Source organism: Anguilla rostrata, chromosome 4 (assembly GCF_018555375.3).
Source record: "Anguilla rostrata isolate EN2019 chromosome 4, ASM1855537v3, whole genome shotgun sequence".
In the NCBI taxonomy this organism is placed as follows: Eukaryota; Metazoa; Chordata; class Actinopteri; order Anguilliformes; family Anguillidae; genus Anguilla; species Anguilla rostrata.
The window spans coordinates 66,827,154-66,853,683 of NC_057936.1; the positions used below are offsets into that span (position 1 = coordinate 66,827,154).

The 26,530-nt window shown below is 43.6% G+C and overlaps 1 protein-coding gene across 18 annotated transcripts in view; it reads left to right on the forward strand.

The window, feature by feature from the left end:
- Window positions 1-26,530, forward strand: part of LOC135254211 (tripartite motif-containing protein 16-like) — a 95,227-nt gene that overhangs the window by 21,828 nt on the left and 46,869 nt on the right. For 4 of the 18 annotated variants that reach the window (XM_064334306.1, XM_064334302.1, XM_064334299.1 and 1 more), the window contains exon 6: window positions 19,991-21,641. In XM_064334306.1, the coding sequence (XP_064190376.1) occupies window positions 19,991-20,520 (530 nt within the window). In that variant the 3' untranslated portion in view covers window positions 20,521-21,641. Of the gene's footprint in view, window positions 1-149; window positions 1,193-7,730; window positions 9,804-10,498; window positions 10,595-10,834; window positions 11,069-11,261; window positions 11,422-11,837; window positions 11,940-12,340; window positions 15,561-16,076; window positions 16,173-16,412; window positions 16,647-16,771; window positions 16,932-19,602; window positions 19,669-19,990; window positions 21,642-25,539; window positions 25,700-26,408; window positions 26,460-26,530 lie in introns of those variants that run through there. The other 14 variants (XM_064334293.1, XM_064334294.1, XM_064334298.1 and 11 more) reach the window with 13 other exon arrangements.

Sequence of the window (26,530 nt, forward strand, 5' to 3'; positions counted from 1 at the left end):
AAAAATTAAGTGAAAAGTAACTGAAAAGATACGATCAAGGATAAAAAGGTAAGTGTGCACAAAAAGACATGGATCGAGAAGACATTAAAACATGTAAAATATGTGAAATGTGTAAAATATGTAAGAGGAGCTCTCTTCTCCCCCATCAGATTCCTGTCAGCTCACTCTGGACCCCAACACAGCGCATCAATGCCTCCGTCTGTCTGAGGGGAACAGACAGGTGACCCGTGTGGTTGAGATTCTGCCATATCCTGATCATCCAGAGAGATTTGTGTACTTGGCCCAAGTGCTGTGCAGAGAGGGTCTGTCTGGATGCTGTTACTGGGAGGCTGAGTGGAGTGGGGTTGAGGTTTATATAGCAATGTCATATAAAGAGATCAGCAGGAAAGGAGTCAGTAAAGACTGTGCTCTGGGAGGTAATAACCAGTCCTGGAGTTTGTGCCGCTCTTCCAGCTGTTATTCTTTCTGGCACAATGCTGAGAGCACTGAAATCCCTGGTCCCCCCTCCTCCAGAATAGGAGTGTACCTGGATCACAGGGCAGGAACTCTGTCCTTCTACAGCGTCTCTGACACAATGATCCTCCTGCACAGAGTCCAGACCACATTCACTCAGCCCCTCTATCCAGGGTTTTTTGTTTATGGTGCTAGAACTTCTGTGAAACTGTGTGATCTGGGATGAGGCAGCGAGCGATGGGGAGACCTGGGCCCTGGTTCTGAGGCTAGGCTAGCTCAGTTAGCATTGCGGCCGTACAGAGCGCTCGTTTGCTCGCCTGTCTCTGCTTCTCTGCTCCTCGCGTCTGCAGCCACACTCAGCAGAACCCTGCTCCTTTGCTATTGGCTGCCTGCCTTTGAGTTCACCTGCCAATCATGATAACTTAGCTCCTCTTAATCAAGCTGTTTTAAACAATTAAAACTAGCTGTTATAGTGCCACCATCGGGCCAATTGAAATACGTTTTATTGCCAAACTATTGACCAAATTTGGTACCTCTGAGCCTTTCTGTTTTTGAGATCCAGATACTTTGAGAGCAGTAAAAAATAATAGTAACAATCAGAACAAACACAATAGAGTGTTCTAGCACTTCATGCTTGGACCCCTAAGCTTCATTTCTATAACATCTTTCCCACATCACATGCAACACAAAGTGCTTCACATTTGAGGACAGGAATAAGAACAAAACAAATATTGTTTTCTGTGATGTATTGGGGTTACATTTGTCAGTGCACGTTCCTGCACATTTGAGCCTATTAGGCACGCGCCTGGAACATGCGCACTTTAACTATGATGGCGCCGTCCAGGAAGAAAGCATGTCCCTAATGATTACTGCGTTGTGAGTCCGTCTGTTGTGTTTTGCAAGTTAACTTTAGTAAACGCTATGCAACTATATTCTTGTCGTCCATGCCTTGAGAGTTTTACAACGTTTAGCCGATCTAACACTGGCGACGAGGCGGATCACACTGAGCGCTACGGCTGCTAGAACCCATGGACTGGAATTGGCCGCGATAACACGGTGATGTTCGCTAGCTTTTCTGTTTGATCTGTGAACGCCATAATGGCATGTGTGGACACGGACTTGAGAGGGACTGAATTCATCTGAACGGGAGTTTTATTAGTTGTTTTTTTGCCCTTGCGGGAAAGCGCTATGACAAGCTTATGAAGAGCTGGCTAACTGCATCTTTCGTTATCGTCTGTAACGTCGCATTCTGATTATCATTAAAAAGAAAAGAAAACGCGCAACAGGAAATTAATCAAGTGAGACAAACTTTGCTAACATGGCCACATTTGGACGTATTGAAGAATTCACAGAGGAAAAAGCAGCTCCTGGCAGGAGTATGCAGAAAGACTAGAATGTTTTTTTGTTGCTAATGGCATTGTAGAAGCTGAAAAGAAAAGAGCAGTTTTTTTAAGTGTGTGTGGCCCAGCTACATACTCCACCTTGCGGTCTCTCCTGACACCACGGCTGCCCTCAGCAGTTCCTTATGAGGATATCATAATTTGCCTTGGTCGCCATTATAGCCCTGCTCCATCATCTATTGTCCAGCGGTTTAACTTCCATCACTGCAAACAAAAACCAGACCAGCCCATCGCAAGTTACATTGCTGAGTTGAGAAAACTCTCAGTTTATTGCGAATTTGGGGACCAATTGGAAAATATGCTTCGTGACCGCATTGTGTGTGGTGTCCTTGATATTAATCTGCAGCGCCGTCTCTTAGCTGAGCCTAACCTAACATTTGCTATGGCCGAGGAGAAGGCTGTGACTGCTGAAGCTGCTTCTACAAATGCACGCATGCTCCGCCCAGTGGAGGCACCTGTATCTGACACAGCAGTTGATGTTCATCAAACTCAGCCCCGAAGAGGACAGAGTGTTACAGGTGATGCAACGGAAGGCCGCAAGCCATGTTTTCGGTGTGGGGGACCTCATGCGCCACAAAGCTGCCGGTTCAGCACTGCAGTATGCCATTTCTGTAAAAAAAGAGGCCACATTGCTCGTGTTTGCATGGCAAAGGCACGTGCAAATGCACCCTCTGCGGCTACACATGTAGTTGAAGTGCAACCTCAGCAAACTGATTATCCAGGTGTGGAAACTGAGGGTAATTATCTTATCAACTGTGTGACTGAGCATGAAGTACCTCAGAAGAAAGTGCCATACCATGCCACCGTCACAATCAACAGTAGGAAACTGAAAATGGAAGTGGACTCTGGAGCCGCTTGTTCATTGATAAGTGAAGACACATTTCATTTCCTCTGGCCTGAAGGAACCCCTCAATTAATCAGCGACGACTGTGTTCTGAAACAGTGGTCGAGTGCACCCCTCAGCGTGTTAGGTAAGGTGCTTGTTGATGTGAAATACCAGAAGATGGAGTGCACCTTGCCCTTGCTGGTGATTCAAGGTCGCGGACCAGTTTGCTTGGACGTGACTGGTTTGGCGCCTTGGGCATAGAGGTTACAGGTGTGTACCAGGTCCGCCAGCAGTCCACAGCGGCTATATTGGCAAAGTATGCTGAAGTTTTTGCTGAGGAGCTTGGGGCTTGTCGGGGTCCTCCTGTCTCAATTGAAGTGGATCCTAACACAGCACCCAAGTTTTTCAAAGCTCGTCCGGTGCCTTTTGCATTGCGGTCAAAGGTAGACGAGGCTTTAGATCGCTTAGTCGAGCAAGGTGTGTTCATGCCAGTGAAACACTCAAGGTGGGCCACTCCGATAGTACCAGTCACAAAAAAGGATGGTAGCCTTAGGCTGTGTGGCGACTATCGTTGCACCGTCAACACAGCGGTTAAGCCAGATGTCTACCCACTACCCACTGTGAGTGAGCTCTTTACAGCTCTAGCCGGTGGTACGGTTTTCACGAAACTGGATCTGAAACAAGCGTACCAACAGCTCCTGTTGGACAATGACGCAGCGGAATTACTGACCATCAACACACATCGTGGTCTGCTCCGTGCCTTGCGCTTACAGTTTGGAGTGTGTACAGCTGTTTCCATTTTTCAACGATTTATGGACACGCTACTAGCAGGTATTCCAGGAGTGAAGCCCTACCTTGATGACACACTCATTGCAGGCCGGACACAAGATGAGCATGATGCACGCCTTGATGAGGTGCTACGCCGTTTTGCCGAGAGTGGGTTGCGACTCCAAAAAGAAAAATGCAGCTTTGCAGTCCCTGAAGTGGAATACCTTGGATTTCGGGTGACAAAAGATGGAATAAGTCCAACGGGTGAGAAGGTGGCGGCTATTCGGAACGCTCCCACGCCAAGCAACAAGACCGAGCTCCAGGCCTTCCTGGGTTTGCTGAATTTTTACAACTGTTTCCTCCTCAATAAAGCCACTGTCCTTGAGCCGCTGCACCGCTTACTGGACAAGTCGGCAGCATGGAGATGGACCGAAGAGCATACAACAGCCTATGTGCAAGCTAAGCTGCTGCTGCAGGCTGATGGCATCCTTGCACATTATGATGAAAAGAAGCCACTGGTGCTGGTGTGCGATGCCTCGCCCTATGGGCTTGGGGCACTGATGAGTCATGTTGAGCCAGATGGCCGGGAAGCACCTGTATGTTTCGCCTCACGCACCCTGACCTCGACAGAACGAAATTATGCCCAAATCGACAAGGAGGCACTAGCTGTCGTCTTTGCTGTCAAAAAATTCCACCAATACTTGTCTGGCCGGCCATTTGTGGTCCACACAGATCATAAGCCCTTGCTCGGATTGCTGCATCACTCCAAGCCGATGCCCCAGGTCCTCTCCCCTCGCATGCTGCGGTGGAGTCTGATTCTGGGCGCCTACCAGTATGAGCTGTGTTACCGGCCTGGCAGGCAGGTGGCCAATGCAGACGCCCTCAGCCGCTTGCCGTTGCCTTCGGCCACTACGGAAATTCCACAGCCGCTTGAGGTCTTACTGCTAGAGGCCGTTCCAGACGCTCCGGTGCATGCTGAGAAGATAGCAGCCCTCACGGTGAAAGACCCTGTCCTCTCCCGTGTGTTGAGATGGATCTTGCAGGGCTGGCCAGATGGAAACAGTGACAAGCGTTTCAGTCCTTTTTTCTCGCGCCGCCATGAAATGTCTGCTCACAAGAACTGTGTGCTCTGGGGCAATCGGGTGGTGGTTCCAGTACTGGCAAGGGAGGAGGTGCTGGCACTACTCCATGACGCACATCCCGGCATTGTGCGCATGAAAGGTCTTGCGCGCAGCTACGTGTGGTGGCCGGGCATAGATGCTCAGGTGGAGGAGGTGGTGAAGAGATGTTCTATATGCCAGATGTCACGACATAACCCTCCGAGAGCACCTGTGCATCCCTGGGAGTGGAGCTCAAGGAAGTGGTCCCGACTTCATGTCGACTTCGCTGGCCCATTCCAGGGAAGGTCTTCCTTATTGTGGTGGACTCACATTCAAAGTGGTTGGAGGTGGCGTTGATGAATTCCATGTCATCCGCTGCAGTGATCACCACACTGCGCCAGCTGCTGGCAACCCACGGTTTGCCTGATGTAATTGTGTCGGACAACGGCACAGCTTTTACCTCGGCGGAATTCAAAGGATTCATGGAAAGAAACGGCATCAGGCATGTAACGGTGGCGCCCTACCACCCGTCATCCAATGGGCAAGCGGAACGTATGGTGCAAACAATGAAGGAGGCACTAGGAAGAATCCTGAAGGGAGATTGGCAGACACGGCTGGCTCGATTTCTCCTGGCCCAACACACAACACCACACTCAGCCACTGGAAAGAGCCCAGCTGAAAGGTTGATGGGTCGCCGCCTCACCACGGCCCTTGATCGCCTTCACCCAGATTTTGGGGCGGAAATGCAAGAAAAACAAGAAAAGGCCGCAAGTAAAAGTCAAGGTACGCTGCGGCAGTTCAAGGAAAGAGAGGCTGTACATATGCGACACTATGGAGGAGGCCCAAAATGGGTACCGGGAGCAGTCGTGGAGGCTACAGGACCACTGTCGTACAGAGTACAAACAGCAGATGGCCAAGTGCACAGACGCCATGTGGACCAGCTCAGGGGACGGATGTCCCCAGCTCCTGATGCAGCACCTGTTTCTGCCAGTGGTGTACTGGAATGGCCCTTGGAATACTACCCCACAAGCTTGCCAGTGTCAGACCTCACACAGGTTGAGGCTACTCAAGAAAAGACTCAGCCCCTGCCGCAGGTGCCTCCCAGTTCTCCAGCTGTGGCTGATTTCCCAGTTCTCCCTGCTCAACCCCAACGGCCAACCCGCCAGCGAGTTCTTCCTCGGCGCTTTCAGGACTAAAGTGGGGGGAAGGGGTGTGATGTATTGGGGTTACGTTTGTCAGTGCACGTTCCCTGCACATTTGAGCCTATTAGGCACGCGCCTGGAACATGCGCACTTTAACTATGATGGCGCCGTCCAGGAAGAAAGCATGTCCCTAATGATTACTGCGTTGTGAGTCCGTCTGTTGTGTTTTGCAAGTTAACTTTAGTAAACGCTATGCAACTATATTCTTGTCGTCCATGCCTTGAGAGTTTTACAACGTTTAGCCGATCTAACATTTTCTCTTATTCGTACCACTGATAATGAATCATAATTCATTATGATGAGTTCTGGCTCTTTAAAGGTGAAGAATATGCCATAATTAAGGTGTTGCCATAGTGATGGCACTAGCATGGGTTTGATTTACAGGGGTTTCATTGTGGGAGTTTGAATAATATTGCTTTTGTGAAGTTCAATGTGCTACATGATCCTGCTTAGCCTCACCCCACTTTGTGTCTATATGAGGAGTGTGATCCTGCTCCTGTTAGCCTCACCCCACTTTGTGTCTATATGAGGAGTGTGATCCTGCTCCTGTTAGCCTCACCCCACTTTGTGTCTATATGAGGAGTGTGATCCTGCTTAGCCTCGCCCCACTTTGTGTCTATATGAGGAGTGTGATCCTGCTCCTGTTAGCCTCGCCCCACTTTGTGTCTATATGAGGAGTGTGGTCCTGCTTAGCCTCACCCCACTTTGTGTCTATATGAGGAGTGTGACCCTGCTCCTGTGAGCCTCACCCCACTTTGTGTCTATATGAGGAGTGTGGTCCTGCTCCAGTTAGCCTCACCCCACTTTGTGTCTATATGAGGAGTGTGATCCTGCTCCTGCTTAGCCTCACCCCACTTTGTGTCTATATGAGGAGTGTGATCCTGCTCCTGCTTAGCCTCACCCCACTTTGTGTCTATATGAGGAGTGTGATCCTGCTCCTGTTAGCCTCACCCCACTTTGTGTCTATATGAGGAGTGTGATCCTGCTTTTGAAATTCATCTCTCCTTTACAGCAGAGCGGGTGTGTGCTGTTATCCGAGAGGCTTGACGCTTCAGTGCTCGACTAATCAAGTCCTAAATCACGTTTATGAAACAGAGTTAGCCAGAGTTAAATTCCCAACATAATTTGACACAGCGTCATATTATCCTGTATTTTTAAGTGACATACATGAAACGGGGCCCAGCTGTAATTAAAGTGGGAGGAAAAACATGCAGATGATTTAATTAAATATTAGTCTTAAATTAATTAAACAAAAATAGACTCTAGTTTGATTTAACACTGATTATTTTGCTACATAAGAGATTTTTAAACTGATCGAATTTATAAACAAGTTTTAAAATACTTCTTATTTTTAAAGTGTATTAAATTTGAGGTGGTATAATAGAATTATAGTTTTGGGGGAGTTTTTTAAAGGTACTTACTCATTCAAATAAATGAAATATACAGAAAACAGAATAAATTTCTTTTGAAAGATGAAACTTTGTTTTTCTTTCTTGGTCACAGTGTTAATCTCATGAATTCACAGTGATCAGCAGAAACTCAGGTGCTGGTCCAGGTGAGAGAAATGATGAAAGAGGGAATCCTGGCCAGGTGTCTCCACAGCACTGCAGTGTTGGGAAATGAAACAGTCTGAAATGCTGCCTCTGTTATTTGTGTAAAACTGCTGCTCTGAAGCTTTTTCCAGCTAACAGTGCTTGACAGCTTTGTTGGCATTGTTATGCATTTAAGAAATACTGAAAAAGTATATATTATATAAACATATAAATGAGAAATATCAACGTTGATTATAAATGTAAATGTTAAGCATAAATGCTAATTTTCCACACATTTTAAATCATTGATCACATAAACCTGTATGGGAAAATGAACTGTGGAGCGCTGGAGCTGGAACTTGCGGGGAAACTGATGATGTGATGGCATTTCTCTGTATGAGGTAAAGGAGACTGACAAACTGTTCCCTGCTGAATTACTGGGGCTGCTGACAATAATGTGCGACAACAGCGACCTCTTGTGCTCATGACGAGAAGTACATGTCAAAAAAGTTCGTTTTTTTAATTACCTTCAGGGAAGAATGTTTCATCACACTGGCTTAGAGGTTTAAAGAACTATTTCACTGTTAGTTAAAAAAAAAAAAATTATACAGTTTTAGTGTATGTTTCTGATTCGCCCAGACAGTTTTAATGTGTGATAAAGGATATTTTAGTTTATGACAATCAACTTAACTACCACGCAGTTTGTCCAGCAATGTTATGTCTCCTGGGGTTTGAAGTGTGTACATTTCCCAATTATCCCACAAAATATCATTTTTAATGTTAAGATTAATAGATCTTTCTTTCAATTTGAACTATTCCCTATGCATCACGCACCCTGAAATCTCTCAAAAAAAGAAGCATGATATAAAAATTATATTTACGCTTATGATTCATGTGTTCATACAGACGGGTGACAAATGAGAAACATAACGAATGCAGATGCTTACATACAGACTTACTACATGATACAATTAAGCAATTAACATCCTATCATGCTCTGTGGCATGTATGAAAATGCTGAGCAGGCCCAGTTCACCTCGATTTTGGATCAAGAGGAAAAGATCGAAATTACTTTGAAAGAAGGTTCATTATTGGGGCATAGATGGCAGGAGCTTTAGTCACTGTTTTTGATATAAAATAAAAGATTTTGTGTGCGTTCTTAAAGACGCTCTCAAAGTAGTTTCTCAGAGTGAACAAAATCTGTGAAATACTGTGTGTGTGAGTGTGTGTGAGTATTTGTGTGTGGGTGTGTGTGTGTGAGTATGGGTGTGTGGGTGTGAGTGTGTGAGTGTGTGAGTGTGTGTGTGTGTGTGTGAGTGTGTGCATGTGTGAGTGTGTGTGTGTGTGAGAGAGAGTGTGTGTGTGTGTGTGGGTTGTATGTGAGTATTTGTGTGTGGGTGTGTGTGTGTGTGAGTATGGGTGTGTGGGTGTGAGTATTTATGTGTGTGAGTATGTGTGTGTGTGTGTGCGTGCGTGAGTATTTGTGTGTGTGTGTGTGGGTGTGTGAGTGTGTGTGTGTGCGCATGAGAGTGATTGTGTAAGTGCTCTTGTGTATGGTGGGGGTTAAGTGTAAATCTCCACTCCCTTTAGAAACTGGCTAAACTCATCAGTATGTAATTAAGCAAACTATTTTTGTATAGCTCAAAAATATGTACATGTATTCTTTGTTTCTGCACAGTCATTCAGTGATATTCATCACCAAGCAGGTTAATAAACAAACAATCATCACCCTGTCATATGTGTGTTTGTGTGTGTGATCTTTATGAGTAAATCTACACTCTCTGCTCAGCCTGCTCTGCTCAGCCTGGCCTCAGTCCAACACCACACCTCCCGCAGCTGTGGGCTGAACCAGGAAGTCATTCCCACTCTCTCTGTCACGCAGTTTCAGAGAAACAAAACTTAACTCTGTCTCTGTCAGTGAGAGGAGAAAAATGGCTGAAGGTAGTGTTTCACTGGATCAGGACCAGTTCAGCTGTGCGATCTGTCTGGATCTACTGAAGGATCCGGTGACTATTCCCTGTGGACACAGTTTCTGTATGGGCTGTATTAAGGGTCGCTGGGATCAGGATGATCATACTGGTGTCTACAGCTGTCCCCAGTGCAGAGAGACCTTCACCCCAAGGCCTGTTTTAAGAAAAAACACCATGCTGGCTGAAGTGGTGGAGAAACTGAAGAAGACAGGACTCCAAGCTGCTCCTCCTGCTCACTGTTACGCTGGACCTGGAGACGTGGAGTGTGATTTTTGCACTGGGAGAAAGTGCAAAGCTGTCAATTCCTGTCTTGCTTGTCTGGCCTCTTACTGTGAAACTCATCTCCAGCCTCACTTTGAATTTCCTGCGTTAAAGAAGCACAAACTGGTCAAAGCCACTGGAAACCTGCAGGAGAAGATCTGCTCTCATCATGACAAACTGCTGGAGGTTTACTGTCGTATTGATCAGCAGTGCATCTGTCTGCTTTGTGTGATGGATGAACACAAAGGCCATGATACAGTCTCAGCTGCAGTAGAAAGGACTGAGAAACAGGTAAGGACTGAACCTTTTTGAGATGTTTAATATTATAAAGACTCATTTCACTTCATCACATATCATACTATTTTAATAGCTGCTCTGAGAATGGGTTGTCAAAGCTTTTGTTTACCACAGGTGTGTTTCAGTAAAATTGTACAGAGACTTGATCTCAGGTTTCAGATCCACAGTGATAAAATAGGTAGAGTAAGAATTAGAGTGAAAGTGAACACTAGTCTTCTAAGATATCTTTCATGACCTCATTCTGGAGGAGTTTGTGATAACAGCCATGTAGATATACATATAATATATAAGTAGTATGTGGTAATTAGTAGTATAATGCGAAAGGAACGGGATCTTGTACCCTAAAGGCCACAGTTTCGATTCCAGGGTAGGACACTGCCATTGTACCATTCAGCAAGATACTCAACATTAACATGTGTATAGTGTGTGTGTATATATATCCATCTATGTAAATGGATGCAATGTAAAAGTTTTGCGAGTCACTCTGGATAAGAGCATCAGCTAAATACCTATAATGTAACAAATCTGCAATTTACAAAAAATAAAACAACAACAGGACAGTAAGAACAAGATGGAAATAAAAATTAAGATAATTCCAAATATTACAATGACAGATAAAATTGAGTTGTCATCATACAGTGAATATACAATAAATATTGTTTTAATGGGGAAAGCAAATTTTTCCACAGAAGCAGCTGGGGGCGACACAGAGTAAATTCCAGCAAAGAATCCAGGAGAGAGAGAAGGAGCTGCAGGATCTGCGACAGGCTGTGCAGTCACTTAAGGTGGGTACTGACCAGAGGAGAAGACAACATCTTGTTGCTGGAAGAGCCATTTCAGGGCTCAGTCAGGGCTCTCCTCCAGTCAGCCAGTGAGGAGCCCAGTGTTAGGCCACTTTCCAGCCCTGTGGGGCTTGATCCCACTGAGTCACACTGTGGGGAACAGGCTGTCTGGGGTCCCAGTAAGAGCTGAGTGAAAGGCCTAGTTAAAATGTACAGCCCTCCTCTCTCTCTGTCTCCTAACAGCGCTCTGCAAAAGCAGCAGTGGAGGACAGTGAGAGGATCTTTACTGACCTGATCCGCTCCATTGAGAGAAGGCGCTCTGAGGTGAAAGATCTTATCAGAGATCAGGAGAAGGCTGAAGTGAGTAGGGCTGAAGGACTCCTGGAGCGACTGGAGCAGGAGATTGCTGAGCTGAGGAGGAGAGATGCTGAGCTGGAGCAGCTTTCACACACAGAGGATCACATCCAGTTCCTTCAGGTAACATCACTGGCTCTCTGACAGTCTGCACTGTGTACATTGTACATACATGGTGAGGAGTGTTTTTCATTTACAAAGATCTGTTACTGACATCTGCTCAAGAATCTGTATTGAGACTATTATTTGTCCTTCTGTCTGTGTGTATGTCTGTCCTACTGTCTGTCTGACTGTCTGTGTGTCTGTCTGTTTGCAGAGCTGTCAGTCTCTCTGTGCCCCTCCTGGACCTGGAGACTTTCCCAGCATCACTGTCAGTCCACTCGTCTCTTTTGAGGCTCTGAGGAAATCTGTCTCTGAACTGAAAGAGAAACTGGAGGACGTCTGCCAGGCGGAATTATCAAAGATTTCTATAACAGGTTATTACGGCTGAAATACTTTTATGTTTTATCACAAGGTTTAAAGTTTTTATTTCAGCATGGAAGTTACATTTTGCACCACTATTTTGTTCTCTGTTTTCCAGTTTTTGACCTTACTAGCTCCAGTTAATTTATAGCCCTGATCAGATATCCATCATCTTATCTTGAGCCATTATGTTCTCATTTCTAACTAAACTTATATGGTATAGTCATGTTTTCAGCAGGTCAGTTGTAGGTGATACCGTGTAAACACCACGGCCCACCGCTTCACACCGCCACTGCTTCCCCTCTGAGGCACTTCCCCCTCCGCTGGTTTCCTGGGGTAAACCCTGGTCAGAGTGGGTTAGTGTTAGCGAGGGGCATTCATAAATTAAGCTTTTGGGAACTAAGCTTTCTTCTGATCTCTCTCTTTATAGTGGGAGAAGTCCATAATGAGCCCAGGACCAGAGAGGACTTCTTACAATGTGAGTCTGGAATTAAACCTTAATTAAAACAATGAAGCAAGAGGAGATTTTGAGGTTATATGAAGAAATAGATGATTTATATAATGTTCTATATTCATAACGGACTTGCTTTAGGGATCTCATACCTCCTCTTCACAGTCAGATCCCTGTAAATTAAGCTGAAGGCATCCTGGAATTGAACATATGAATCAAATATAATAATATACCGTTTGTCCTAGAATAGGGCTGTGTGAAGAAAGTTACAAGAACAACATGGATTAATATAAAAACATTTATGATCATAGCAATAGGTGAAAATTCATTACAATAAGAATTGAAGAAATTAAAAAATTAAGTGAAAAGTAACTGAAAAATGCGATCAAGGACAAAAAGACATTGATCGAGAAAACATAAAAATATGTAAAATATGTGAAATGTGTAAAATATGTAAGAGGAGCTCTCTTCTCCCCCATCAGATTCCTGTCAGCTCACTCTGGACCCCAACACAGCAAATCAACGCCTCCGTCTGTCTGAGGGGAACAGAAAGGTGACCTGGGTGGGACAGATCCAGCCATATCCTGCTCATCCAGAGAGATTTGAGCACTGGCCCCAAGTGCTGTGCAGAGAGGGTCTGTCTGGACGCTGTTACTGGGAGGCTGAGTGGAGTGGGGGTGGGGTTTATATAGCAGTGTCATATAAAGAGATCAGCAGGAAAGGGGGGGGTTATGACTCTGCTCTGGGATGGAATAACAAGTCCTGGGGTTTGTGCGGCTCTTCCGGCGGTTATTTTTTCAGGCACAATGCTGTGCACACTAAAATCCCTGTTCCCCGCTCCTCCAGAATAGGAGTGTACCTGGATCACAGGGCAGGAACTCTGTCCTTCTACAGCGTCTCTGACACAATGACCCTCCTGCACAGAGTCCAGACCACATTCACTCAGCCCCTCTATCCTGCGTTTGGGGTTTGGAGTGTTGGATCCTCTGTGAAACTGTGTGATCTGGGATGAGGCAGCGAGCGATGGGGAGACCTGGGCCCTGGTTCTGAGGCTAGGCTAGCTCAGTTAGCATTGCGGCCGTACAGAGCGCTCGTTTGCTCGCCTGTCTCTGCTCCTCTGCTCCTCGCGTCTGCAGCCACACTCAGCAGAACCCTGCTCCTTTGCTTGACGTTTCAGTGCTCGACTAATCAAGTCCTAATTCATGTTAGCCAGAGTTAAATTCCCAACATTATTTGACACAGCGTCATATTACCCTGTATTTTTAAGTGACATACATGAAACGGGGCCCAGCTGTAATTAAAGTGGGAGGAAAAACATTCAGATGATTTAATTAATTAGTCTTAAATTAATTAAACAAATATAGACTCTAGTTTGATTTAACACTGATTATTTTGCTGCATAAGAGATTTTTAAACCGATTAAATTTATAAACAAGTTTTATAAAACTTCTTATTTTTAAAGTGTATTAATTTACTATTAAATTTGAGGTGGTATAACAGAATTATAGTTTTGGGGGAGTTTTTTAAAGGCACTTACTCATTCAAATAAATGAAATATACAGAAAACAGAATACATTTCTTTTAAAAGATGAAACTTTGTTTTTCTTTCTTGGTCACAGTGTTAACCTCATGAATTCTCAGTGATCAGCAGAAACTCTGGTGCTGGTCCAGGTGAGAGAAATGATGAAAGAGGGAATCCTGGCCAGGTGCCTCCACAGGACTGCAGTGCTGGGAAATGAAACAGTCTGAAATGCTACTTCTGTTATTATGCTATTACTGCTGCTCTGAATCTGCTGCCCTGAAGCCTTTTCCAGCTAACAGTGCTCGACAGCTTTGTTGGCGTTGTTATGCTTTTAATAAATACTGAAAAAGTATATATTATATATAAATATAAATGAGAAATATCAATGTTGATTATAAATGTAAATGTTAAACATAAATGCTAATTTTCCACACATTTTAAATCATTGTTCACATAAACCTGTATGGGCAAATTAACTGTGGAGCGCTGGAGCTGGATCTTGCGGGGAAACTGATGATGTGATGGCATTTCCTCTGTATGAGGTAAAGGAGACTGACAAACTGTTCCCTGCTGAATTACTGGGGCTGCTGACCATAATGTGGACAACAGCGACCTCTTGTGCTCATGACGAGAAGTACATGTCAAAAAAGTTCGTTTTTTTAATTACCTTCAGGGAAGAATGTTTCATCACACTGACTTAGAGGTTTAAAGGACTATTTCACTTTCTGTTTTTAAAAATATATATTGTACAGTTTTAGTGTATGTTTCTGATTCGCCCAGACAGTTTTAATGTGTGATAAAGGATATTTTAGTTTCTGACAATCAACTTAACTACCAAGCAGTTTGTCCAGCAATGTTGTGTCTCCTGGGGGTTGAATGTGTATACATTTCCCAATTATCCCACAAAATATCATTTTTAATAATAAGATTAATGAATCTTTCTTTCAATTTGAACTATTTCCTATGCATCACGCACCCTGAAATCTCTGCACTCAAAAAAAGAAGCATGATATAAAAATGATATTTACGCTTATGATTCATGTGTTCATACAGACGGGTGACAAATGAATGGAAAAACCAGAATAAATGAGAAACATAACGAATGCAGATGCTTACATACAGACTTACTACATGATACAATTAAGCAATTAACATCCTATCATGCTCTGTGGCATGTATAAAAATGCTGAGCAGGCCCAGTTCACCTCGATTTTGGATCAAGAGGAAAAGATCGAAATGACTTTGAAAAAGGGTTCATTATTGGGGCTTAGATGGCAGGAGCTTTATTCACTGTTTTTGATATAAAATAAAAGATTTTGTGTGCGTTCTTAAAGACGGTCTCAAAGTAGTTTCTCAGAGTGAACAAAATCTGTGAAATACTGTGTGATGTGTGTGGGTGTGTGAGTGTGTGTGTGCGTGTGTGAGTATTTGTGTGTGGGTGTGTGTGTGTGCGTGTGTGTGTGTGTGCATGAGAGTGATTGTGTAAGTGCTCTTGTGTGTGGTGGGGGTTCAGTGTAAATCTCCACTCCCTTTAGAAACTGCCTAAACACATCAGTATGTAATTAAGCAAATTAATTTTGTATAGCTCAAAAATATGTGCATGTATTACTTTTTTCCGCCCAATCATTCAGTGATATTCAGGACCAAGCAGGTTAATAAACAAACAATCACCACCCTATCATATGCGTGCTTGTGTCTGTGATCTTCATGAGTAAATCTTCACTGCCTGCTCAGCCTGGCCTCAGTCCAGCACCACACCTCCTGCAGCTGTGGGCTGAACCAGGACATCACTCCGTCTCTCTCTGCCACACAGTTTCAGAGAAACGAAACTTACCTCTGTCTCTGTCAGTGTGAGCTGCACAATGGCTGAATGTGGACCTGGAGATGTGGCGTGTGATTCCTGCACTGGGAGAAAGCGCAAAGCTGTCAGGTCCTGTCTGGTGTGTCTGGCCTCTTACTGTGAAACGCACCTCAAACTTCATGATGAACTCAACCCAGGAAAGAGACACCAGATGACTGATGCTTCTGGAAACCTGCAGGAGAAGATCTGCTCTCATCATGACAAACTGCTGGAGATTTACTGTCGTACCGATCAGCAGTGCATCTGCTATCCATGTACGATGGATGAACACAGAGGCCATGATACAGTTTCAGCTGCAGCAGAAAGGACTGAGAAACAGGTAAAGACTAAAACTCTTACACATAACACTCAACACTTTTTCACAGTGAGGACAGATCTTGCCACAATCTCACATAAAGTAGAATTTCATTAATATACTTATTTAATAGGTTTTATTTTGAAATGTGCCTTATTGAATTTTGTTTGTTTATTTACAAGATTTTATTATGAAATGTTTTAGACATATGAGAGAGAATTAAGCAACATCATGATTTCTAGGTTTTGTATCCAGTGTTAAAGCAGTAAGAGCAGGAAATGAACCCAAATCTCTCTGTGACAGCTCTGTTCACACCACTCACCCCCCTATTCACTGCCTGAATGGGAATAGACACGGCTGGAGCAGCTAGTTCACTCACACAGTTTAGAAGCTTTACCAATACGGCCAGTACACTTCTACACAATGACATACTATACTGTACATCAAACATGTTGCAGTACCTTATCATATTTGGAAGGTGAAAATGTAGTTGAAAGGTTGAATATGGTAATACGATATGAAAAAATACTCTGTCCACAGAAGCAGCTGGGGGCGACACAGAGAGAATTCCAACAGAGAATCCAGGAGAGAGAGAAGAAGCTGCAGGATTTGAGACAGGCTGTGCAGTCACTCAAGGTGGGTACTGACCAGAGGAGAAGACAACAGCTGGCTGCTGGAAGAGCCATTTCAGGGCTCAGTCAGGGCTCTCCTCCAGTCAGCCAGTGAGGAGCCCAGTGTTGGGCCACTTTCCAGCCCTGTGGGGCTCAATCCCACTGAGCCACACTGTGGGGAACAGGCTGTCTGGGGTCCCAGTAAGAGCTGAGTGAAAGGCCTAGTTAAAATGTACAGCCCTCCTCTCTCTGTGTCTCCTAACAGCGCTCGGCAAAGGCAGCAGTGGAGGACAGTGAGAGGATCTTTACTGAGCTGATCCGCTCCATTGAGAGAAGGCGCTCTGAGGTGAAAGAGCTGATCAGAGATCAGGAGAAGGCTGAAGTGAGTCGGGCTGAAGGACTCCTGGAGCGACTGGAGCAGGAGATTGCTGAGCTGAGGAGGAGAGACACTGAGCTGGAGCAGTTTTCATACACAGAAGATCACATCCAGTTCCTCCAGGTAACATCACTTACATTTTACATACAAGGTGAGGCATTTTCCTCATTTACAAAGTTCTGCCCCTGGCATCTGCAGAGGAATCAGTATTGAGACGGGTTTTCTTCTGTCTGTCTGTCTGTTTGCAGAGCTGTCAGTCTCTCTGTGCCCCTCCTGGACCTGGAGACTTTCCCAGCATCACTGTCAGTCCACACGTCTCTTTTGAGGCTGTGAGGAAATCTGTCTCTGAACTGAAAGAGCGACTGGAGGACGTCTGCAAGGAGGAATTAGTCAAAATCCCTCAAACAGGTTGGAACTACTGAAATACTTTTTCCTCACTTCTTTCTTTTAAAATAATGAATGCTGACCTTAAGTGAATATAATCAAATGGACCATAAAAATGATGTAGAAAATTTGTGTAGCAGTGAGGCCTCTGTTCTCACAAACACACAATAAAAATACACAGACAATCACACACATACTCTCTCTCACACACACACACACACACACACAGAAGCACACACACACACACTAACACACACACATACTGTGTCACACACACACACACACACAGAAGCACATATTCAATTCAGTTCAAATGAAGCTTTATTGGCATGAGAAATAATCAAATGTTGCCAAAGCATAGTAAACAATTAAAAAGTTAATAAAATAATAAATAATAATGATCAAATATATATTGAATATTGCTAAAATAAAAACGAAATCGTACATATTCAAGTATATACACATATAGATCTAAGTATACATATGCAAACATTATATACGCATACATAAACATGCATACATACACATATACCTGTACATACATATACACATACAAACAAATCATACATATATATGCATACACACTCATATATGCATACATACAAACATATACATTATATACATATATATGTATGCACACATATGTACAGACATATACATACATACACACATACATGCATACATACTACAACACACGTACAATGCACATATAATTAACAGTATAATATATGTAGGCATTCATATGTGTAGTTATACATACAAATGCTCAAATACATTCCGCACTAACATGAATACACATACTCAAACATATACCATATATATAAGCACAAATTAATACATTTTCATTATTTGGCTTTACCCACTGTCTCTTAGTATATGACAGGATGACACACATTTAATTGCTAGGGAACATATATAGGACACATATACTGTCTCACTGTCTCTCTCACACACACACACACACACAAATACATAATGAGACACACACACACACACACACACACACACACACACACACACACACACACACATACACACAAATACATAATGAGACACACACACACACGCACACACACAAATACATAATGAGACACACACACACACGCACAGACACACACATACATAATGAGACACACACACACACACCACACACACACATACATAATGAGACACACACATACATAATAAGACACACACACAAACACACATGCACAGGCACACACATACATAATAAGACACACACACACACACACACGCACAGACACACACATACATAATGAGACACACACACACACGCACAGACACACACATACATAATGAGACACACACACACACGCACAGACACACACATACATAATGAGACACACACACACGCACACACACGACAGCACACACATACATAATGAGTCACACACACGCACAGACACACACATACATAATGAGACACACACACACGCACACACACACACACATACATAATGAGACACACACATACATAATGAGACACACACACACACATACACACACACACACAGACACACATATACATAATGAGTCACACACACACGCACAGACACACACACATACATAATGAGACACACACACACATGCACAGACACACACATACATAATGAGACACACACACACACACACACACGCACAGACACACACATACATAATGAGTCACACACACGCACAGACACACACATACATAATGAGACACACACACACGCACACACACACACATGCACAGGCACACACATACATAATGAAACACACACACACGCACACACACACACACATGCAAAGGCACACACATACATAATAAGACACACACACACACACACACATGCACAGACACACACAAACATAATGAGACACACACGCACGCACAGACACACACATACATAATGAGACACACACACGCACAGACACACACATACATAATGAGACACACACACACACACACGCACTGACACATGGTGTGGGGAAAGGTTTTTGATTATCTGAGGAGATCTCTGTAGACATTTTTGTAACTCAGTGTAGAGTATGAGTATAGTCAGAGTACAGCCCAAGGTAACAGTGACTCAGTGTAGAGTATGAGTATAGTCAGAGTACAGCCCAAGGTAACAGTGACTCAGTGTAGAGTATGAGTATAGTCAGAGTACAGCCCAAGGTAACAGTAACTCAGTGTAGAGTATGAGTATAGTCATAGTACAGCCCTAGGTAACAGTGACTCAGTGTAGAGTATGAGTATAGTCAGAGTACAGCCCAAGGTAACAGTAACTCAGTGTAGAGTATGAGTATAGCCAGAGTACAGCCCAAGGTAACAGTGACTCAGTGTAGAGTATGAGTATAGTCAGAGTACAATGCAAGATAATAATAACTAAGGTTGTTTTTGAGATCAGTGAGTTTATGTTGTATATTTAACTGTTTATTTGCTAGATAATGACAGGTTTTGTATGACTGCGATCTTACTGGAGGTTGTGTTTGCTTTAAAGACCCTGTTTAAAAAAAGAGTTAGAGTGGTAATTCTTAATGTTTGATTATATGTTATAAATTGGACTATTTTATATTTACACAATTCTTGAATTAGCAGTCATTTAAATGCATTTCATTTAATAAAATGTCATTCCACTTCTCCAGGTAATGTGATATTTCAGGAGCTCATCTTTCTTGTGAACTCTCTCTACAGTGGAAGATGTCCGTATCCTGGAGGCCTGGCCCACTGAATGCAGAACCAGGCAGGACTTCCTGCACTGTGAGTCTGTGATTAAACCTAAATTAACAGATGAAGCAACGCGAGAATATGGGGTAATATTATTAGAAGTATTTTCTATATTCAGGACAGACTTGCTTTTGGGGGGGGGGGCAGGCACCTGGGACTTGCAGTATCTGCAGAGAAACTGGGAGGGTGTGCCAGGATGCCAGGCAGGAAATGGCTTCTTCCACAGGTTTCCATTAGAGAACAGGGGGCTATTTGTTTGAACTATCCCTGTTTTAATAAATATTCATGTTCGGCACCCTTATTAGTTTATTATTATGATCACTGAACTCTCCTTCTCCTTCTTCTCCTCTATCAGATTCCTGTCGGCTCACACTGGACCCCAACACTGCACACAGAGACCTCCGTCTGTCTGAGGGGAACAGAGAGGTGACCCGTGTGGAAGAGATCCAGTCATATCCTGATCATCCAGAGAGATTTGACTTCATGGGCCAAGTGCTGTGCAGAGAGGCTTTGTTTAGACGCTGTTACTGGGAGGCTGAGTGGAGTGGAAAGAGATGGGTAGATATAGCAGTGTCATATAAAGAGATCAGCAGGAAAGGAGGCAGTGATGACTGCGCTTTGGGATATTATAACCAGTCCTGGAGTTTGCGCTGCTCTCACTCCAGTTACTCTTTCTGGCACAATAATGAGAGCACTGAAATCCCTGTCCCCTCTTCCTCCAGAATAGGAGTGTACCTGGATCACAGGGCAGGAACTCTGTCCTTCTACAGCGTCTCTGACACAATGACCCTCCTGCACAGAGTCCAGACCACATTCACTCAACCCCTCTATCCTGGGTTTTGGGTTGGTACTGGAACCTCTGTAAAACTGTGTGATCTGAAATGAGGCAGAGAGTGAAGCGAAAATCAGCTCTAAATAAAGAGAGGGAAGAACACTCAAATTCGACAGAAAATTAATAAAACAATGAAATGAACGAATGAAATGAAAACAGCTTGATCATAACACCGTGTAAAAGTTTGTCCAGACCTGGGCTTTTCCTTTCGATGGCTGCTGCCTCACTTCATTCTCCCCTGACTATAACTTCTTTCTCCCCGGCTCTGAGGCGTCCATTCTGTCACTCACAGAGCTCAGCTTAGACTTGCTGGCTTACAACTGCCATCCAGCTCACATAGCGCTCTGTGCTCAAAATTTAAAGGGCCAGCTACAAAGGGTCCAACCCCAACCAAGCCCTGCATAAAATGTCAGAATCAGGGCGTTCTGGTCAGGTTTTTTCAGACCTGGGTGAAAATTACAGGCTCTACGGTGGAGCAGTGACTTGCATTGTCGCCTCACGGCAAGAAGGTTTTGGGTTCAAATCCCAAGGGCCTTTCAGTGTGGGTTTCCTCCCATTGTTCAAGGACTCCAAATTGCCAGCAGGAATGAGCGAGTGAGTGAATGCTGTGTGTGCCCTGCGATGTATTGGCAACCTGTCCAGGGTGTATTCCTGTCTCTTGCCAACTGCATGCTGGGATAGGTTCCAGCACCCTCTGCAACCCTGACCAATAATTAGCCATTTAAGAAAACAGATAAATGGGTGGAATAAAAAAAGATAAAACTTAAGTTTTGTTCACATTTATGCAGACCCTGTCACTCTAATGCTTGCATTTCAATATTACAGTCAGCTCCATAATGTTTTGGGCAAAGACATATTTTTTTCTTGAGTTGGCTCTGTACTTTACAATTTTAGATTTGTAATCAGCGTATTCACGTGTGGTTAAACTGCAGATTCTCAGCCTTTATTTAAGGTTATTTTATGCATTTTGGTTTCACCATGCCACACATTACCATGTGTGGGATATGTCAGAGCATCATGGTAATGGCGTTTATATGGAGGTGCTGCTGTAAAATCATTAAGACACTTTTGGTTTTATGGCTGTTGTTGTTTTGCATTATACTGGGGTGTGTTGGGTTCTACATGCTGTGATTGTTTACAAGAAGAATGAAATAAACAAATGATTGTGGTAACACTCCATGTGACAGTCTATGGTTATTGCTGTCTGTCGATTGGCTGTTTACTGTCTGATATGATGTGTATTAAAAGGAATAGTTCTCTTTCCGGAGTTCATTATTATACAAGGACAGTTCTGGTGATTAACAATGTACAGACTCAGCGACCACAGCCTTGCCAATGAAATTGGTCGCCACAAAAAGACCTGGCTGGCAAAAGAGAAGAGGCCGTGTGCTCACCATAATCTGAGGTGGAGACAGAGGCCCACTTCCTGCTTTCCTGCCCCAAGTTCCTCTCAATCAGAAATCAATATTTACCCAAATTCACTGCACAGATAAATCAATTCCAACACCAATCGGAGCCAAATAAATGAGAAATTCTTCCGGGGAAAGAGGATACTGCGATGTAGGCGGGAGCTCAGTATGTCTCTGCCTGCCATACATTAAGAGAGCGTGTGGACTAAATAATGGTGCTGTACACAATATCATCTGTGTTCATTACCAATACTGGTAAATTCATAAATTGTTATATTATGAACAAAATATGTTTAAACCTGGGTGTCAGTGTGTGTCTGTGTGAGTATGTGTGTATATATGTGTCTTTGTGTGTGTGTGTGTGTGTGTGTGTGTGCGCGTGTGTATGTGTTTGGGGGGCTGTTACTTTTTTTTCTTTCTCCCCTCTTCTGGTTGTATTTTGTATGTCTCATTGCTTTTGCAATGCAAGTTTACTTTTCATGCAAATAAAGCACATTTGAATTTGAATTTGAATGAGAGAGAGAGAGAGAGAGAGAGTGAGAGAGAGAGAATAATACGATCCATGCTTAGACCCTTAACAGTGCTTCTGGTTGTATTTTGTATGTCTCATTGCTTTTGCAATGCAAGTTTACTTTTCATGCAAATAAAGCACATTTGCATGTGAATTTTAATGAGAGAGAGAGAGAGAGAGAGCAAATAATACGATCCATGCTTAGAGCCTTACAGTGCGTGTGTGTGTTTTTGTATATTTGTGTGTTTGTGTACAAGTGTGTTTGTCCCTTTAGAAACTGGAAGCTCCCAAGAGTATATAAGTAGATGAATTCAAGTAAGCATGAAGTGCAGTTAAATATATGTGCATATATTCCATATTTTTAGTCATTCAGTCATCATGATTCAAGTTACTAAACAAACAATCACCACACTGTCATACGCGTGTTTGTGTGTGTGACGTTGACGAGTAAATCTCCACTCTCTGCTCAGCCTGGCCTCAGTCCAACACCACACCTTCTGCGGCTGTGGGCTGAACCAGGACATCACTCCGTCTCTCTCTGTCACGCAGCTTCAGAGAAACAAAACTTTACTGCCAGAGAAACGAAACTAAACTCTGTCTCCGTCAGCGAAACGAAGCCAAACTCTGTCTCTGTCAATGTGAGCAGTCAAACATGATGAGAGAACAAGGGCCTTGTTGGTTGTGGTTGTACACCTTCACTGTCTCCCCAGCACTAAGGAGAGGGATCCTGACCCAATTGTCCCCAGTTACCTCAATATGACTCCAGTCACCTGGGGCACAGAGACCGTGGTAGAGGAGGCACAAAGGAAGGAGTCTGATCTGGGGGGAGTTGCTCTAATAACCGGTTGTTTGTTCCTAAATCTGCTCAATCTCAGATTCTCCAGCAGGCACCCTCCTCCCATCTTATGGGTCACCCAGGTTCTGGGCTCAGCCTGGAGTTTGAGAAGAGGCCATTCTGGTGCCTGTCCATGGAGGTGGATACTCAAGACTTTGTTGGCATTACCTGCCAACAGGTCGTCCACTCAGCCTCCAGCTGGTCTCCTCCAGCCACTGTCTAAATCTCCCATTCATGGTCCCACATCTCCATGGATTTAGTTCCCAGGTTACCGCCACCTACTGGGTTGACCGCTGTGTTTATAACTGACAGATTTTCCAAAGCTGCTCATTTCGTGCCCCTTAAACTCCCTTCTGCAGTGAAGGCAGCACTAAAGGAGTCTGGGGGTGTTTAATAACCAGTGTGTGCATGACTGTGTGCATGTGTGAGTGTTTATGTATGTGTGAGTGAGCTTGTGTGTTTGTGGATGTGATTGTATCTGAGTGTGTGAGTTCGTGCAAGTGTGTTTCCGTATGGTGGAGGAGGGGGTCAAGTATAAATATCCACTCCTTTTAGAAACTTCATGTTTCTGCCCAATCATTCAGTGATATTCATCACCATGGAGATTGCTAAACTATCACCACCCTGTCATGAGTGATTGCGTGTGTGTGAGACGAGTAAACCTGAACTCTCTGCTCAGCCTGGCCTCAGTCCAGCACCACACCCCCTGCAGCTGTGGGCAGAACCACGAAGTCACTCCCACTCTCTGTCACACAGTCTTTAGAGAAACTCAACTCAACTCTGTCTCTGCCAGCGTGAGCAGCAAAATGGCTGAAGTTGGACGTGAAGATGTGGAGTGTGATGTCTGCACTGATGGAGAACGCAATGCTGTCAAGTCCTGTCTGGTGTGTCTGGTCTCTTACTGTGAATCTCACCTCGAACTTCACAATGAACTCAACCCAGGAGATAGACACCAGCTGACCGATGCCACTAGAAACCTGCAGGAGAAGGTCTGCTCTCATCATAACAAATTGCTGGAGATTTACTGTCGTACTGATCAGCAGTGTATCTGCTATCCATGTACGATGGATGAACACAGAGGCCATGATATAGTCAGAGCTGCACAAGAAAGGACTGAGAAACAGGTAAGGACTGAACCTCTTACACGTGCGTAATAACAGTTGTGCTTTGAAAGAGTGAGGTCAGATGTTGGCACATTCCCACAGTATGTAGGTTTATGATCTGTGCTTTGTTGAATTTCATGAATACATTCATTGATAAGCATTTATTGATGAGATGCTTTAGACATATGAAAAAGTATTGAGCAACGTTGTGATTTCCAGGTCTTATATCTATGGTGATAAAGCAGTTAAACACGGCTGGAGCAGCTAATTCACTCACACAGTTTAGAAGCTTTATCTATACGGCCAGTACACTTTACACACTGACCGACTATACTTTACATCAAACATGGTGCAGTACTTTATACAATTTGGAATATGTAAATGTGGTTGGAAAGTTAAATATTGTAATATGATATTAAAAAAATAATCTGTCCACAGGATAGGCTGGGGGAGACACAGAGAGAATTCCAGCTGAAAATCCAGGAGAGAGAGAAGGAGCTGCAGGATCTGAGACAGGCTGTGCAGTCACTCAAGGTGGGTACTGACCAGAGGTGAAGGCAACAGCTGGCTGCTGGAAGAGCCATTTCAGGGCTCTGTCAGGGCTCTCCTCCAGTCAGCCAGTGAGGAGCCCAGTGTTGGGTCACTTTCCAGCCCTGTGGGGCTCAATCCCACTGAGCCACATTGTGGGGAACAGGGTGTCAGGGATCCCAGTAAGAGCTGAGTGAAAGGCCTAGTTAAAATGCACAGCCCTCCTCTCTCTGTGTCTCCTAACAGCGCTCTGCAAAAGCAGCAGTGGAGGACAGTGAGAGGATCTTTACAATGCTAATCCGCTCCATTGAGAGAAGGCGCTCTGAGGTGAAAGAGCTGATCAGAGATCAGGAGAAGGCTCAAGTGAGTCGGGCTGAAGGACTCCTGGAGCGACTGGAGCAGGAGATTGCTGAGCTGAGGAGGAGAGATGCTAAGATGGAGCAGCTTTCACACACAGAGGATCACATCCATTTCCTCCAGGTAACATCACTGGCTCTCTGACAGTCTGCACTATGTACATTGTACACACATGGTGAAGTGTGTTCCTCATTTACAATGATTTTCCCCTCAAATCTACACAGAAATCTTTTATTGAGACTGTTTTCTGTTTTCTGTATTGTCTGTGTGCCTGTATGTCTCTCTGTGTCCCTGTCTGAATGTCTGATTTTCTGTCTGTTTCTCTGCAGAGCTGTCAGTCTCTCTGTGCCCCTCCTGGACCTGGAGACTTACCCAGCATCACTGTCAGTCCACAAGTCTCTTTCGAGGCTGTGAGGAAATCTGTCTCTGAACTGAAAGCACGAACAGAGGACGTCTGGAAGGAGGAATTAGTCAAAATCTCTCCAACAGGTTAGAACTACAGAAATATTTTTTCCTCAATTTCTATTAAAATAACGAATGTTGACCTTAAGCAAATATTATCAACTGCACCATAAAAATGATGTAGAAAATTTGTGTCGCAGTGAGGTCTCAAACACACAATAGAAAATACACATACTTCCACAGACAAACAGACATACTCACACACACACACACACACACACACACACACACACACAGAAGTACATGTATAATTCAATTCAAATGGAGCTTTATTGGCATGACAAATAACCTTGTGTTGCAAAAGCATAATAAATAATAAAAAAAATAATAAAGAACAATAATCACGTGTATATTGAAAGTTTTTTTTTTAATTCTGCATGTTCATGTATGTACACATAAATCTAAACACACATAAGAAAACATTATATGCATACACATACATACACACATACATGAACACATACTACAGCACACATACAATACACATACAATAAACAGTATAAGATATGTGACATACATATGTGTACTTATACATATTCCCATGCATATACATGCATACATACAAATGATCAAATACATTGCACACTAAGATGAATACACATACTTTTATATTTACAATATTCCTTAATGAGCAGTCATTTAAATGCATTTAATTTATTAAATTAATTTCTCCAAGAAATATGATATAAAGGTCATCTTTAGGAGCTAATCTTTCTTGTAAACTTTCTCTCTGCAGTGAAAAACGTCCATATTCTAGAGCCCAGGACCAGAGAGGACTTCTTACAATGTGAGTCTGTAATTAAACATAAATTAACCAAAATAAGCAACGTGAGAATATGAGGTAATATGAAGAAAATA